This window comes from Plecotus auritus (genome assembly GCF_963455305.1).
Source record: "Plecotus auritus genome assembly, chromosome: 4".
NCBI lineage: Eukaryota > Metazoa > Chordata > Mammalia > Chiroptera > Vespertilionidae > Plecotus > Plecotus auritus.
Genome location: NC_137775.1, coordinates 180,999,385 through 181,016,903, shown reverse-complemented (window position 1 = coordinate 181,016,903; position 17,519 = coordinate 180,999,385). Strand labels below are relative to the sequence as shown.

General features: G+C 42.9%; 1 protein-coding gene across 3 annotated transcripts in view; it reads left to right on the top strand.

Moving 5' to 3' along the window:
• SKAP2 (src kinase associated phosphoprotein 2) overlaps positions 1–17,519 on the top strand; it is a 298,781-nt gene that overhangs the window by 273,601 nt on the left and 7,661 nt on the right. Inside the window, exons 12-13 of one of the 3 annotated variants that reach the window (XM_080663557.1) lie at positions 9,588–9,689; positions 10,125–12,449. The exons of 1 other annotated variant lie outside the window; for it this stretch is intronic. In XM_080663557.1, the coding sequence (XP_080519683.1) occupies positions 9,588–9,680 (93 nt within the window). In that variant the 3' untranslated portion in view covers positions 9,681–9,689; positions 10,125–12,449. Of the gene's footprint in view, positions 1–9,587; positions 9,690–10,124; positions 12,450–17,519 lie in introns of those variants that run through there. One more of the 3 variants, XM_080663559.1, reaches the window with a different exon arrangement.

Sequence of the window (17,519 nt, the reverse complement as noted above, 5' to 3'; positions counted from 1 at the left end):
TCTGTTTGCCTTGCCTTCTGGGAGGTTGTGAGTTCTGAAAATACTTTTGTAAAAAAGGCAACACGAGATAGTTTAAGAAAAATGTATTCTTTCCATATAAATAAACATTTAAAGGAATCATGAAATAAAATGGCACACATTATAATAAAGAGTGTTTTAATTTGTAAGTGTAGTAGCAGAAAAAGATCTCACTGGTTTGTGATTAGGCTGTCTTCATTGAAATTCACTACAGAGATGCCGTTTCATTTTTAAACGCAGCCTTCTCTGTCTTTGCAAGGAAGCCGTGATGGGTGTCAGCTGTGCTCCGTCAGCCTGGGGCTGATTTATTTATTTGGGGCCTCTTCTGAGAGTTATACACATCTTAGCCTTTCTTTTTAAATTTTTGGTGAAAATCAAATGCTGCAGTAAAGGAAGAAGAGTAGGCAGATACCCGTTCTCCCCCTTTGCCTTTTTAACATTTTCCAATAGCAGCTGTCACATGACCCCTGGCTGAGCTAGCTCCTCCTTCCAAGAGTCCCGCATTTTCTTAGTTTTAACCTTTGAACCTCGCTAATAATAAATCTAAATACTGCTTGCCTAAAAAAGCGAGTCGGCCGTAGTGTTTTGCCTACAGGTCTTTTCATAAGGGTTGCTGCTGTTTTTTATTGTGTTAAAATAAACACTTTATATACTTCAATAGTTCAGTGGAGATTTAGAAACACCCCCCAACCCCCCAAATGGAGCACTTTTTCTGGGGTGAATAAAACTGGGATTTGTCATTTTAATGACAACTGCCTTGTTAGTGAATGAACTCTGAAACAAGGCCTGGTTTCAGATTCATTTGATAGGGGGAAAAAATCATTTTTGAGTAGAAAATCTTTTAATTATTTTTTAGGAATTGGGTTGTTTAAAATCATGCTAAATTCTCTTACCAGTTTGCACTTCAATTGAATTACCACCTTAAACATGGACATCTTCTCACCCTTAATGGTATTTCCCTAGAACTGTGTTGGTGAAATTTTATGATTTTAATAGCAGGATCCAGGGTAGATAGCTATAGGCATGTTCGTGGCCCTGCATACCTCTCTGGTATGCTATTCTACTTGCTGTTCTGGATTTTACATCCTCTCTTAGTTTATCTTTCAATCTGTGCTCATCGGTAAATTGCTAACCACATTCCTATTCTTACTTTTAAAGCAATAAATTAGTTTAGAGACCTAATGACAGGAGAGCTACGCTTCAGCAGGAAAGAGGCATGAACCTCGTCTGGCATTAGCAGGAAAGCTCGAGAGTCAGGAATCCTGGAATATTTTATCTAGTCGAAGGCATGTGACTTGAGCTTTACAGCTTCTTGAAAAATGTTTTATTAAGTCAGAGACAGGAAATGTAGGTTGACACTGTTCACTAATGTACAATAAAAGAGCTTTTAAAATTTTTGTTATTATTATTATTTTTTAGTGTGCCTTGGTTGGAATTCCAAGCATTGATGCTTTTCCCACTAGTTTGTAACTTTTTCCAAGGACTGGCGAATCGGGATCGTTTGCTTCTCATTGTGAAAATGTAACGATTCAGTCACTAGAGCTTTTCTTGGCTCCAAACCCATCAGGAAAGTAGAAATGCAAGGAGAGTCTTGCTGAGTTTTTTTCTTTGTGGTCATCTGACCCACAGACACAAATAGCATAGCCAGCCGCTGGGGAGTAACCAGGCCATCTCCATGTAGGACACGGGGCTGGCTGCAGGCTGCTTCCCAGCGTGTCGTCCCACCTTGCAGCCTTTCGGAGGGAGAAGGAGAATGCAGAGTAATGGTACTTGTAGCTGCCATTGTTGGGGTGTGGTGGCATCTAGTTCCTATGCTGCCAATAGGGAGGTTGCCGTCTGGGGTCCAGTGAGGCAGGGGCCAGGCAGACCTGCTGGCTCACACTCACCTCTCCTGAGGAGAGATGTGCAGTCTGTGGAGACAGCACCACGTCAGACGGCCTGGTTCTCCTCCTGGGACCCCTCTCATCTCCTAGCAAACAGCATGCGCGAGCACTTCCCTCTTTTCTCTTGCACAAGGCGGAGGGCGTGGTCCAGGACCGTGCCGACAGGTGAAAGGGCACAGTGTGCAGCAAGGCAGCTGGCAGGCTGAGCCCCTGCAGTGGCTGAGACGTGGAGGAGAAACCAGAGGTGGCGTCAGAGAGGCCCGGCCGAGCTGCTGTTTGCAGGGCCTTATGTGACTGAATTCTACAAGGAATGAGCAAGCGTTTGCCAGAAGCAAAACAACAACAAAAACACCTAAAACACACACACACACACACACACACACACACACACACACACACACACACACTGGTGATCATTTTTTTAAAATCCTAAATTAAAAAAGCCGTGATTGCTTATGCCCTCCACCACCCCCCTACAAAAAAAATTAGGAACCCCCTCTATGTATACGTGGCACATTGTTTCTCCTTTGTGATGTCTCCCTGCTCATTCCTTTAAAGGTCAGATTCCCTTTGGCCGAGCAGGATAGAGAGCTGCTCATGACAATCAGACTGCCTTAGATGGCTCTCCAAAACACTCTATTTTTTGTTGCCCTGGTTTTTGCTACAGCAATTAATAGGGAGGGAGAGGGAAGAAATGGATCAAAATAGGTCCAGAGACATAGATACATAGAGGGGGTTCCTAATTTTGGGGGGGCAGGTGGGGGAACGGGAAGAGAGTAACCAAAGAACTTCTATGCATATATGCATATTCCATGGACACAGACAATAGTGTGATGTGATGAAGGCCTGGGGTGGGGCAGGGGTTGGGTGGAGGGGGGCAAAAGGGGGAAGTGGTTACTTAAAAATATTACAGCATCTGTAATACTGTCAACAATAACAATTTTAAAAGAAAAAGGATTGGTTGCATACCTACAATATGCTGCTCTGGGCACGCATGTGCTCTCACTTGTCTGAGTCATAAGCTAACCGGTGAAGTATGTGGTGCGATTGTGCAGATGAGGAAACTGAGACTCCGTAGGGTCACTGTGCGGATTGCCTGAGGACACCGGCTGGCAAGTGGTTTCTCCTGGAATCGGCGCAGATGCGGCCCTAAAGCCTTTCTCTGTCTGCTCATCCCTCCGTGGGCCATGACCGGGACTGTCCATCTCTCTCAGCTCTGAACTTGGAGTAGACAGTGTGTCCTAAGTATTTGTACCTCCAGTACCTAACCTATGGCAGATGGATGTTTAATATGTTATGAAAATGCAGTTCAAATGGGAAATAACACTGAACTTACTAAAAAGAATTAGAATCAGAGAATTAGCAGAACCTTAGTGCTAGCCCTTCACTGTACAGGTGAGGAAATCTGGAGGCTCAAAATAATGGGGGGGGGGGAGGATAAATAAAGGGATAAAGAAAAAAGGATGACCCCCGTGGAGACCTTAAGATACAATGGAGTTTGTGCACTTGAGCTTCCAACTCCGCCTTGAGCTTCTTGGAAACCAAACTAAAAAAGGGAGAGATGGGGAACTAATAACTTATCTTAATCATAAAGGACAGATCTAGGTTTTTTCCCAGTACTGGCTACTTAAAAAAATATATAACATGAATTTCTCGAATGTTCACTGATTATCTGACCTCAACCACTTTATATAATAAGTAAAACAGTGGCAGGTAATGCCCTCAATGCAAAAATTTTGTAGTAAATATAACAACAGATTTCATTCCATGAGGTCCAAATATATAATAATTAGACTTACCGCTTTACATTAAATATGTAGCTGGGTTATTGTGGGGTCTCAAGGAATGAGGTATACAAAACAAAAAATCATCCTGAAAGGACTTGGGGATTGCCCAAGGTCACATACCTAATTAGTAAGAGCTGGGATGAGACTCTGTGTCGTCCTAGGAAATAACCACAGGAATGAGAAGGAGCTGAAAACCCAGCAGATTGTCCCTTTCGCCTGCCACACTGTTTCTCCCATGCAGGGCTCCGTCTTAACCTCCTCGGTACTTACAGTAAATTCAGCTGCACTCATTTCTTCAAAGAACTGGCATTATTTGCTCCCAGTTCTGCGGGAGACAGATATATTTATTTCTGCTGGTGGCATGTAAGCTCTTTAGACAAGGTATGAGTTATAGTGCATGCCTGGTTTTATGCCACTATCACTCTGTTTTGATTCCTATGGCCTTGTAGTATAGTTTGGTATCAGGCAGCAGGATTCCTCCAACTTTGTTCTTTCTCAAGATTGCTGTGGCTGTTCAGGTTCTTTTGATATTTCATATAAATTTTTGGAATATTTAGTCTAGTTCTGTGAAATACGCCCTTGGCATCTTGACAGGAATTGCATTGAATCTATAGCTTGCTTTGAGTAGTATCGATAGTTTAGTGATTTCTTCCTATCCATGAATACAGTATATGCTTCCACTTATTTGTATGGTCTTCAGTATCTTGTAATTTTCTGAGTACAGGTCTTTCACATCCTTGGTTAAATTTATTTCTAGGTGAGTTGGTAGTTTGTTTTTTTATGCAGTTGCAAATGGGATTGTTTTCTTAGTTTCCCTTTCTGGTAGTTCATTATTGGTGATTAAAAACGCAACTGTTTTCTGGATATTTCTTTTGTATTCTGCTACATTATTGAATTCTTTTATCAGTTCTAGTAGTTTTTGGTGGAATCTTTAGGATTCTCTATATATAGTATCATGTCATCTGCAAATAATGATAGTTTTACTTCTTTCTAGTTTGGATGCCTTTTATTTCTTCTTCTTGTCTGATTGCTGTGGCTAGGACTTCCGGTGCTATGTTGAATAGAGTGGTAAAAGTATGCATCCCTGTCTGGTTCCCGATCTGAAGGATAATGCTTTTAGTTTTTGCCAGTTGAGTCTGATTTTGGCTGTGGGTTTGTGACATATGGCTTTTCTTATGCTGAGGTATAGTCCCTCTATTCCCACTTTGCTGAGAGTTTTCACCATAAATAGGTGCTGGATTTTATCGAATCCCTTTTTGGCAGGCATCTATTGATATGATAAATGGTGGTGAAAGGAGACTTTCCTTGATGATTCATAGGTACTGTCAGGCAAAGAAAGATCAAATCAGGCTCAGTAGAAGGTGGCCTTGGTGCTCAGTGTATTTCACCAACTAACACATGACTCTGGTAACTGCTCCCAGGCTCACCACTCCTTCCACGCCAGCGGTCACCGCTCTTGCGCAGGCCTCCTCGCCTCGCCCGGATCAGTTCTGCCTCTCTGTTCATCTCAGGAACGGCCTTTGTCAGCTTACTCTCCTGCTCAGGAGCTGCCACTAGCTCCTCAGTGCACCAGCTGTGGAGTCCTCGCGTGGCTGTGCCCCACCCTGCCAGCCGTCGGTGCGTGGGGAGCTGGCGGAAGTTCTTGAAAGAGGTAACCTGAAGAAAGGATTTCCTTGTTTTAATTATCCAGTGTTCATACTATTGCCATGTGTATGAATAATTGGGGAAATTGAAAATATCACAGGGGATAGTTGGAAGAGAGATGCATGTTTGAAGAAACGGCCTTTCGAACACCTGTCGCTTTCAAACAGATTGGTAACTAGTTTCTGAAAGGAGTAGCACATCACAGCATCTTATTGGTGTTTCAGGTTTCTGTTAAGGCACCATTCCTCTACCATACGGTTAGCGGCTAAGCGTTAGCCGAAAGTGGATTAGCATGCTTGAAAAATGAGAATCACGGAGATGCAGAGGGTTTAAGTCAGGGGTGGGCAAACTTTTTGACTCAAGGGCCACAATGGGTTCTTAAACTGGACCGGAGGGCCGGAACCAAAGCATGGATGGAGTGTTTGTGTGAACTAATATAAATTCAAAGTAAAGGAGCGGAGGGGAGAGCAAGAGAACCACATAGAACAGCCGGATCCGGCCCGCAGGCCGTAGTTTGCCCACGGCTGGTTTGAGTAATAATTGTTGGGCCTCCTGTAAGTGTAAAATAACACATGGCACAGGCCGAGGCTTGTCAGTGAGTGAACACGGACATACGTTTACTGTGGTGCTGGCTCAGGTCCCCGTTTCACTCTATCAAAACTAGCGCCTTTTTCCTTCCTTATTACTCAGTCACTTTAACCTATTGCTTAATACCTATTAATGGAGGTCTAAAATTTTAACTACACAGTAAAACTAATGAAAGCAATTGCTAAGGTGTGAGAATTGAAAGCAGGAGTTAGTTCACAACTGTGCAGGGCGGCTTTACGATGATTCCCTCGGATTGCTGCGGGTTTGGCTTTTTGCTTTGACTGCCACATCACATTTTGCCTCGAAGCCATCCATGTGGCAGATACTGAATTCCATTTGAGCGCTGTTTTTAGACAATCAGCATCCCTACACCTCTGGATCGCGAAGGCATTACTACAGGAAGAGAAAGAAGCTTTGTGTCAGTAATTACCTAACATTGTCAGAAGCTGACTGCAGGCCCCTTCCAAGTGATAACAGAATAACCGCATAATGTAGCTTTATAGCACATGATTAATAGAAAATAATTACACGTCCTACAAAGGGATGCAATATTTCTTATAAATTGACTAGAATGGTTTCCTGTAGATTAAAGGACTCTTCATTATTTTATCAGTCCTGCTGAAGTGCAGTCACTGGCCTATGCTAGCGTTTCAGTTGATGTTAAGAGCCGAGGAGGGTGAGGGGGACCAGATGGCAGATCTTCTTGTACCTGAGCTCTCGTGAGCCATAGGATGACATGACGCTTCCTAACTTTTCAGGGATTCGGATTGGCAGCCTGCTATGGTTCTGTCTCTTTACTTTTTGTTTATGAACAAGATCAGGCTTGAGAGTTGCTGTGTTTTTAATGACCCACCTGTGACTTTTAGAACATTTCTGTCTATACTCAGTATGTGGACTGCAAGACGGGATTGTATGGATTGTATTATTTTCCACCGTAAGTAATCTAGCATCCGTAATCACATTTGTTTGGGGGAAGGCAAAGAAAGGCCGATTTCCTTCTTCAGAGGCAACCTTGCATGATAGCGCATCTTCAGGCTGAAGTTGAGAATACTGTACTCCTGGAAGCATCTTCCTCCCCTTTTATAGGCTGCCAATGGTTTAATTGGGATTCATGGTGCTCAGGAGGCTCATACAGGGGATGGTAATGATAAAAGTAACAGCTTCTGTGTTTGCAGTCTTGTCGACGTGCTCTTGCGGCCGCGGTGTAAACCCATAAATTTGCCTACTAGATTTTTACCTCACTATATTTCATCTTACCTCTTAATTCCACACAGGAGTATTCTATGGAATCCTTTACAAATGCAAAGTAATAAACACTCTGGTTTTTTATTTATACCTTTTTCTGATTTAAACCTGTGATATTTTAGAGTACTTTTATGAGGTGTGTATTTCATATGGTTTTCAGTCATTTTAAATTAATTAAGTGAAGCATTTAAGAGGATTTCAGTCTAGAACTTTCTTTCTTTTTTTTCCCTGCAATGTTTCTTTTAAGGGACCTGTTTACAGCTGGATAAGCTCCTCCCTGCTGTTTACTGCTGTGCTTCCCACTTAATGAATCCTACCAGTTACTGTCAGGCAGAACTCCTCACGTGTGAAGAATGCCATCGGTCCTTTGTTGAAGTGATGTGTTGGAAATCAGTTTCTTAAATTTGGGTGTGAGTCAGCTTCTTGAGAACAATAATATATCTTTAGTTGAGAGCACAGGTTATACCCACGGCAGAATATTATAAACTTTCTGGTTTGTAATTGGAATCTAAACATGGAAACCCAGATTGCGGGCTCTTCTCTCAAAGCAGGTTTGGGTCATCATATGCCCCCCCCTGCATGTGTGCTGTGCCTGTCCTTCCGGGCCTGAATTTCTTTCCTCTTTCCAAAGAATCGGCTGTAAAAACAGGCCGGCGTCGGGTCAGAGCTCTCACACTTCCGTTTACCCTATTAACCATGTAGCTTGAGGTTTTACAAGGTAAGACTTTGGCCTCTGAAAGGTTAAATACGTGTGTTTTGTTAAGCATTAGGCTCTAATTGTACTCATTGCCTTAAAAATTGAAAAGGGCAGTTTTATTAGGTACCTATTAGGGTGTAATGGTTGCTAATCTTAGCTTTCAGTAAGTTGGTATTTTCTTCTGGTAACTACAGCCTACATACATTATAGTCATCACCATGGAGTTCTGGGCATCAGACTATGTCGTTTCTTAGGCAGTTTTGTCCACTAAGTTCACACTATCAGAGAACTTTTAAACTTAAAACCATGAGCCAGATGTGCTCTCGTTAGAATCAGATGCCTTTGTCCCCTCTCCTTCCACCCTGTTCTTGGAGTAAACCTCGTTCTGGTACGTCACAGTTCAAAAAGCACATGTAGACTTAGCCCCATAATCTCTCTATTGATAGACTACATATCAGTACACACTTAGTGCTGCTACATTTGTACTGAAGAGCTGTGACTTCCTTTCTGATGGTCAGTGCATACCAATCAGTGCAGATGCTAAGTCTGTGCCTGGATTAACCTTCCCTCCCACGTGCAACCCATTTGTCTGGGACTCGGATGTTGGGAAGTCATAGCCTATTGAATTACTTTGGGGATTGATTTTAAAAATTTATCTTCAGGAAAAATTAAATTTGGGTCCTCCAATGCTTTTGTAGAGTATTGCTTTGGAAAGATATTATTCTTGAAACTTGTAATTCATTTTACTTTGTTTTTCTCACGAAACATAAATAAGTTTGAGATAAAAGTACATTAGTCAACCTGGCAGACCTATGAGTCTGGTTACAGAGAGCTCACGAGGCATAAGCAGTGGTGTGTCTGCCGTGGAGGCAAAGGGGCGGAGTGGAGGTGCAGGCTCATCTCCCAGCACAAGGTAAAGGCGATGTGGCCCTTCGCTCACTCTCTTTTACAGCTGGGTTAATATTTCGCCTTTATAACTTGGGATACTTTTATTTCCCATTGATCTCCTACTGTAAGGGAGAATCTGACACCGTCTTTAAATTCCTTCTGCCCATCCTTTATCAATTGTAGTTAATGATCAATAAAAGACAACAAATGCCTTAGGGAAGCTTTCTTAAAGGAGCCCTTTTGTGAACGGTTTTATAAAGAATTGGGGGGGGGGTGTTATTAGTGTTTCCTTATTTTCTCTAATTTATCTGTTTAAAATGTCTGTGTGCTTATATAAGATTTTCTTAAGAAGAGGCATACCTCTATATTCTAAATCATTTTTGATCCTAAGAGTTTAAGTAGGAATTAAGTAGTTTATTGTGAAAAAAAAAAAAATTCTATCCTTGCTAGATGGTAAGCTTCTTGAAGGCAAAGGTAGTACCCTAAGCATCCTGGTTGTGACCCTGTAGCCCCTAGCAGAGGAGAGAGAGGGAAAGAAGGAGGGAGGGAGGGAGGGAAGAAGGGAGGGAGGTTGATTCACTTGTTAGGTTCTTGTAAGTGACTGTTTCTGTGTTCCACACCCAGTAATAAACAGGCTTTGTCTTAGACTGTAATTTAAATCTTTGCCTCGCAGCATTTTTAAAGTGTCCAGAAACAAAAAAAGATGAAAATGTTTCAATTTGCAGCTCAAGCTCTTGTAACTTTATAAAAAGAAATAACATTTCTCAGAAGTTGCACACAAAGGACATTGTACTTCCACCAGCCTAAAGGTTAATATTGCATATTGTTTTCAATTAGGAATACAATAGATACGGCTGGTGGGTAGGAGAAATGAAGGGGGCCATTGGCTTGGTGCCGAAAGCCTACATAATGGAGATGTATGATATTTGAGAGTCCTGGGTAAGTACATTTTAATCCAATATTCTGTAATAGCTCAGATGTTCTCTTGGTCTCTGCATTATGAGTCTTTGCCGCTTTCTAAGTCTTGGTAGTTTTCTGATAACATGGAGATTATGCTTCCAAATCATCGCCTTCTTTTTAAAAAGGAGTCTGGTTCAATTTTAAAAATAATTTCGTGGAATTTACTTTGGAAATAGATTATTAAGAGAAAGTCCCTGTGATAATACAAACCTCCTCCTCTTTAGTAAAGTACCACTTTTTATGGCCTTTCTGAGGAGCCCAATTGACAGAAAGAAGGCTGAGTAAACATTCATTTTTCCTTGGCTAAAAAAAAAAAAAAAAAAAAAAAAAAAATGTAATTTTTTTCTAAACAGGAAAAATCAAGGTTTCGGTTGAAGAAAAAAATCATAATGCAACTTTCCCTTCTGCCTGCAGCTGAGGAGGGGTCTCCTGCTACTCTGCAAAGGCTGTGGAATCGGAACCATCGGGGAGGCCTGAGCGGCAGCGCATAACCTTTCTTTGTTTTGTTGAGCATCCCGCGTCTTCATTGCTTTCTGCATTCATAGCATCCCTCTGACGTGAAACTAAATGAAGGATATTAATGCAAATTAGATACAAGCTGTACACTTAGACCTGTTGCTGTTTTGCAAAGAAATGATTGTAGTTTTTACTTATTTAGTTTGTGTGAAGAATTCAGCACTGTTTTATACACGTCGTCACTGCCACTTCTGGTATGAGATGCTACTTCTCTGAATATTGGCTGTCAGTTATTTTTGTCGACTATAATATATAGTTTCATAGAAATGTAAAGTGCATATATCATGTAAGTTTTGGGTAGATGCTTTAGTAAAGCCTTCAAGAATAAGGCATTATTAAAGATTTAGAGATGTTTTATGTCAGTATTTATTTTCCACACATTAGTAACATGTTTTCCCGAAAGAATTTTTACCATGGGCGAGTTTGCTTTATGTTAAATCTCACCACAAGAAAGGAAACAGGATCGAATTGCGAATGGTAGTGTGCTGTCACTTTCTACAACACACGCTGACTGGAACCGTGGTTCATGTGAAGTCCTGTATCCAGAGCAGATACCCTGGTCAGATGATGGGCTGGCCAGCATCTTCCACCATCATTTTGTTTAAATTTAATAAAATAAAAAATTCCTGAGACCCATCTCCCGTTCTCCAGCACTATAAGGGCACAAGGAATCTCAATGTGCTCTGACAGTGAGGGGGTGGACCCAGCCCTCCTCTCCTGCCTGATCGTGGCTGTGGCAGGGAACCCACCGCAGGGCGACTCCAGCGTGTGTCTCCTCGGGCTCCTTAGAGCCGAGGAAGGAGCAGTGTGGGGACCGCGGCAGCGCACACACCAGCAGGTACGTGGAAGGGCAGCGGCAGCCGGACAGTGGAGTCACACGCTCTGCTACCTGAGCTAGATTTGCAGAATTATGTCATCACCTGTCCATGTATATTTGAAACCCAAGGTATTTTAAACGCCTGCCAGGTACTGCTGAACGGGTAATCATTTGGAGTAGCTATAATCTCATACGGAATCACTGATTGGCACGTACCTTTGTTGAACTTTTCGGATCTTTGCTCTGTGAAGATAAAGATTCTGACCATGCAAGCGAGCTGGTAATATTTAAAAACCTTCATTATGTACCTACACCTGTTTACAGGCACTATTTAGAGTGTCTATTTACCATTATCGCCTTAATCCCATCATCATGTTATCTCCGATGTGAAAGAGTATTCATTTTAGGGGTTGGGAGTAAACTCTAGTTTATGTAAATTACATAAATTGTTGCGCTCAAGCTGTCAGACATGAATTGATGCACTTGTTAGTCTGGTCCTAATGGAGAGCATTGGGATAGAGTGAGACCATCTTGGGAAAAGACAAGCGGAGATGAGGCTGCCGGGCTGGTTTTTGGAGCCCGAGAGGTTGGAAAGCAAAAGCAGTAGTGGGTTTCCACAAAACGTGGACTTGCTGGTGGCGTGGACACAGGTTTCCTGCTTCTGGCTTCAGTGAAGATTGTAGCCCTGGGCCAGTAGGTGGCAGCAGCCTTTCATTGCATACCCAGCCACCGGGAAGCCCTCCCCCACTCGGGCCCAAACCCCCGCAGAATATAGAGCATGTAGAACATCGCTGCCTCCTTTTACAGTTAATCCAGGAGAGGGAGTCCTTCGCCAACGGATGGCAGTGATTCTAAGCCAGACAGTCTCTCTGTGAACGGTGGCGATACGGAAATCTAGTGTGGCCTCTGCCTGAGCTCCTCTGGCCTTTGTTCTTTTTAAACTGGAATCCAGGTGGGAGATAGGAAAGAAAACCAAGTTTCAAATTGGAGTGACAGGGAAAATAATCACTGCTTTCAATTCATGACAAGTTTATATTCATTTGGTGAAATCTTTTGTATACTACCAGGGAGAAAGTTTTCTTTACACCCTTGACAATATATCACACTCTCTTCAAATCATAATAATATAATTAATGTGACTCTAAACAACATGGCTTGTTAGAAAATGTGCTAATTGCTATGTTCTCATTATGTTTGCTTAGCTTTTATTTGTTTTTCTATGAACAGTTAGAGAGCTGTTTTTTTCCAAAGGTGATTGTAAGTCATATTTTATATAGCATTTTGCTTGATTATTTGCACTGTACTGAATTTGTACTCTATTGCCATTAGATCTTACAATAATGTTCCACTCTGCAAATTTTTAAGGTTCAAATAAAGTTTAATTGTTTGCAAACTGTTATGATGCTAATAATTCAACAGCCTGCTGTGTTACTAATGAAATTACTTTGTTATGATTAATTTGGAAAATAGTGTGTTGATTGTAGTAATTAAGCACAACAAGGTGAAGTAAATGATTCCAATGCCATCTGGCCTCCAAAGTGAATGAAGAAATGAAATAGGGCTGTCATCTGAATTTATTCAAAGAAGTAAGGATAATACAAATGACTTTCATTGCTATAAGGACTTAAACTTAACCACATCTCACTCCATTCTGTTTTTGCCACTTTGTTGCGTATGACACTTCCTTTTATGAAAAAAAAAGAATGCTATTTAGCCTAGTAATTGTTATCAATACTTTATATTATTTTAAGTCAATTATTTTTACCTTGCACTAATTTAATTACCGGTAATTACGTCAAGTATTATAGGATCATAGATAATCACTTTTCACCCATCTGTAGGTGAAATATAGGTATATGTGGGGGAGGGGTTGCTACGGTGTGCAAACATGTTGAGTGTAGCCTTCCATAAAGAGTAGAGATTTCATTCAGTTGTTTCTGAAATGTTTCTATTCAAGACTCTCACAGGCCTATTTCTATGTTTTCTCTACTTTCTCCAGTCTAATCGATTCCCACCCCCTTCAGAGAGTCTGGTCCCTTGCAGGGTCATGATTAAAAACAGAACCAAGAACCCAGTTATAATTAGCCATTCAGCCACTATAAGAAAACTGGCCCTAATATATGCGTTGTTTAAAAGCTTGAACTTCATCAGCGAGACTGAGTGAAGCATTGTGAGTAAAGTTCTTCTAAACGTCAGGTGAGTCATTTGTTTGTGTATCAGTTGTTGAGTGGAGATACAGACACAAACTATAGAGAGAGCCTTTTCCTTTTCTTGATTCCCATAGATTGAAGAATATTGAAAATCAGTCCATGTGGTAAAGGAGGAGGTGTGGTGGAGATTCAAACAGGATTCAACCACAGAAAATACAGCTTCACTCAGAGGTTGAAGGAATATAATTAATATATGGAACATAAAAACATTTGCTAAAATGGCCCGAGTTGTTGGTAAAATCCTGAGTATTCCAAAATACAGAGAAACAGAAAGTTGTATATTATTAAAGTGTCTTTCTACAAACTTCACTGCACCATGCAGGTGATCGCCTGGATTGGGAACGAGGAATTCCCAGACGTCCTCAGCTTCAGCCAGGATTACCATCCCCGTTTTGGGGCTGATTTCCTCTAGAATGCCTGTGAGAACCCCTGATAGTGTAACATTTTGCTGTGATGAGGTAAATACTTGTAAAAAGTATACGATCGCAGTAACATGGAACAGCATTTCACTAATATTGTGTGGAAGGGCCTTTTCTGGCTTTCCCTGGCAGAACCTGCTCTACCATTACTTGGTCACAAATATATGACTTAGTGCCACCAGGGTACTTCAGACTATATGGTGCGTATCCAGTGAATAATTTTTAATCAACCGATTTGCAGCCCTGCCCCCCAGTATGTCAAGCCCTGAGATTTAAGAAGAGTTGACTTCTGTGCCCAGCAGGGAAAATGCCTTCATCATGGTTACATTGGCTTTCTGACAATATTCTCTACGTCAAAAAATCATTCCTTTCCTGAGACTTTAAAAGCAGCTTCATTGTCCCCATGATGCCATCAACAAGTGGGTTGGGTTGGATTGTTGGTGACGGAGTTGAGTGAGACTGTGCCTAACAAGGTGGCAGTTAGTGTGATGTTTAGTGTTGTCACTTTCAGAGAAGGCGCAGGCCACTCAGGCAGCCTGGGGCCAGTGACCTGACCTAGCTTCCCTTCCCAGCACTCCCAGCCACTGCTGGCCCACCTCCACCTGGGCCAGCAGGTGCCTCCCCTCGTGGAAGCGCCCTAGCTGTCACCTGGGATGGGCCAACAAGGAAGTTCCCCAAGTGGGAAGTTTCACAGGTGTTGCCAAATCCAACCATAATCCAACTTTTGTCTTTTTTTTTAACCTTTACTCCCTATGTCCTTAAAGATGTATGATTATGTTAACTTGAGCGCTTTGAGTCCCCACGGTGGCAGGAACCTTAAGGGCCAGACGTAGCCTTAGTCACATCTGTGCTCGGCTCAGGTCTGTCGGACTGGGAAGGGCTAGAGGCTGAGCCAAAAGCGTGTGACTGCAAAATCGCCCAAAAGTCCACCTCCCAGGTGCTCCCCTTGATGTGGGAACCGTGGAAAGTGTCCCTCGGTCTCTCTCCACAGCTGCCTCTGCTATTCGCCATTCCTCGGAGAGGTAACACAGAACAGCATAGGCCTGTTGTCTATATATTGGCCTCAACTTCATTTTATTTTTTTAAATATATTTTGTTATTGATTTAACAGAGAGGAAGGGAGAGGAATAGAGATTTAGAAACGTGGATGAGAGAGAAACATCAATCAGCTGCTTCCTGCACATCTCCTACTGGGGATGTGCCCACAACCAAGGTACGTGCCCTTGACCGGAATCGAACCTGGGACCTTCCAATCCGCAGGCCGACTCTCTATCCACTGAGCCAAACGGGTCAGGGCTGGCCTCAACTTTGTAACAGAAAAATACCACTAGAGTAAAAGCAGGTGCCATGTGGTAGCTTGAGCGGCAGCTTGCCTCTTCTTTGAGGAAAGGGTCACATGGGGACTCTCGAAGGAGGAAATTAAGGACACCAATGCACGCCAATTAAGACCGACTGCTTCAGAGGACGAGAAAGTTCCAACAAATATGCAGGTTCCCGTATACAGCCTCCCCTCCCGAGTCCCCTGGGAGCCCACCTAGGAAACCCTGTGTCTTTAACTGCCAGTCAAAATGAGGATAACAGTTTAAATCAGACCAGTCATAGCAATGGCCAACATTAACTCTTCACTACTTGTCATGCTGTGCACTTTTCATTCAATCTTCCAACAACCCTCTGACGTAAGGTTTCTTCCCATTGTCCTGATTAGGAAAAGGGGGTTGGGAGAACGTTAGTAATTTATCCCAAGGTCCAGGAGTAATAAGGCACCCAGTCCCTCCCTTGATTTCAGCGCCATTCTGCTTCCCAGTACTGTGACAAATTCAAATACTTAATTCTATTCTTTCCAATGAAAGCTTACTGGCCGTCCTTACAAAATAGCTTGGAGCTTGTGAAAAGAAGAGTTAGTTCAAGGATGGACTGTCGGGCAGCCTGATTTGCCTCACTTAGAAGTGAAAGCACATCAAGGTGACGGTCAAATCCACAGCAGCTCCTAACCCACACGGAGGAGAAACTTTCACTGCAGGACGTTTTCTATCCGTGAACTTGGAGTCGGACTGAAAACAGGAAGTCCATCAAGGCAGCAGAGTCCAGGGAGGTCACCGGGCCAGAGGGACCGTTTCCTATCCTCTCCACCTCCTCAAAGTCAAATCCAAGCACCTGCTAGGGAAGGCTTGGAGAGGACCTTAAAGCTGGCTGCCTCTGTCTCGAACAGTTCTCAACTACACAGCTGCTTTTTTGAGGGGTGAGAGGGGGCGTAGGGTTTAAATTGATCAGGGTTTGGGTGGGTTGTTGTTTTTATCAGTTTAAACGATTATTATTTAACTGTTCAGACCTTACAATCGACGAGCAAACTTCATTATAAAACTTGTATAATTTTGTAACCGGCCGATGGCAATGTCTTACATGAAACTTACACTTGTTGAGATAGGAATTCATTTAAGGAGAACTTGTATTGGCACATCCAGCATTTAACTACAAGGTCTTATTCCTCGGGCACCTCATGATGCCTTGTACAGGGCTCCATAATAAATCTTCTGCTGTGTTTGTTTTGTTGTTTTGTTTAACAAATCCTTTTTAAGAAATCCTTTTTCCCCTCCTCAGTGATTGGAGGCTGGCGGGTGATGTACAGTGACCTGTCCCATCCAGACGGGGAGACTCACTCCTAATTCCCGGTTCAGGCACTTGTGGGCCGTGGAGCCTGTCGCTCCCTGCTCCCATCTCCTCCCTCCACTCCCCTCCTCCTCCTCGGGTTTTCCCAAGCAGCTAAGTCATATGAGGCATCAGCTTCTTGCCACTCTACGGAGTTACCAATATCAGGCCTTCTCTCTGCTTTCTGTGACCCCAGCAGAAGCGAGGCCTGTCACTGTGCTTACCCTGCTCGGTGCTCCCGGACGGAGGAATGGCAACGCGGCTGTCTTGTGCGTGTGCGTGGCTGTCTAGCTGTTGCTTTGCTGCCGTCGGTCAGCATGTTTGCTTTATTCTTTGTTATCTGCGCAGGGCTTGCTGTTTTTCCTCCTATCTAATTAAATGATTCCATTTTGAATAATTGCATTTAAGTGCCAGCAGTGTGCTAGGGGCATTTCAAACGTAGAATTCGACATAGTCTCTCTTAAGCAGACTCATAGTCTAAATAAAACAGGCAGGACATTAACTCAGGGAAGGAGAACAGCCCCACGCAGCTTCTCTTGGTGCGATTCTTAGCAGGTTTAATCACTAGCCATGTCCTAAGACATAACAGAAAGATTCTCTAATGTTGTTACATCTGAACCTAGCAGACCAGCTTGGAATCACACTGGGGGTCCTTTCTTCTATGTATTTAAAGGTAGAGAGAGAGGAAGAGAGGGTTTCGATGGTTTAGATGAAAGGATTGATTTGGGGAAACTTTGTGAAATGCTTGTAGCTACTGAAGTAAGTGCCAGGGGAACCAAATTGCTGTGTGTGCGTGTGAATAATGTGAATCTTTTGCAGAGTTGCTGCCCGTTACGGTAAAGGTGGGGGAAGCCGAGGCTGACCCCCACCTTTAGGGTCTTTCTTTCAGCTGCGGACAGAGCTGCACCAGGGGTATTCAGCCCCGAGTGGGTGGGAGGAAGGCCTGCAGTCAACCCAAATTCTAGTCGCAGCTCTCTACTGCATCATGCCTGCCAGAGAAAAAGTTTCCTTGCCTGCGAAATATGAGACCTGTTCTCTCTACCTCACAGGGTGTAGTTAGGCTCAAGTGAGATGGTATGGGTAGGTGTCCGGTGAAATCAGTGGCAATGCTAAATATGGCTTTCCTGCACCAGAAGGTATGAGAACTGAAATAAAACATTGCGTCAGAATGAAAATTTCTCCTTCACACCAGAAGCAATCG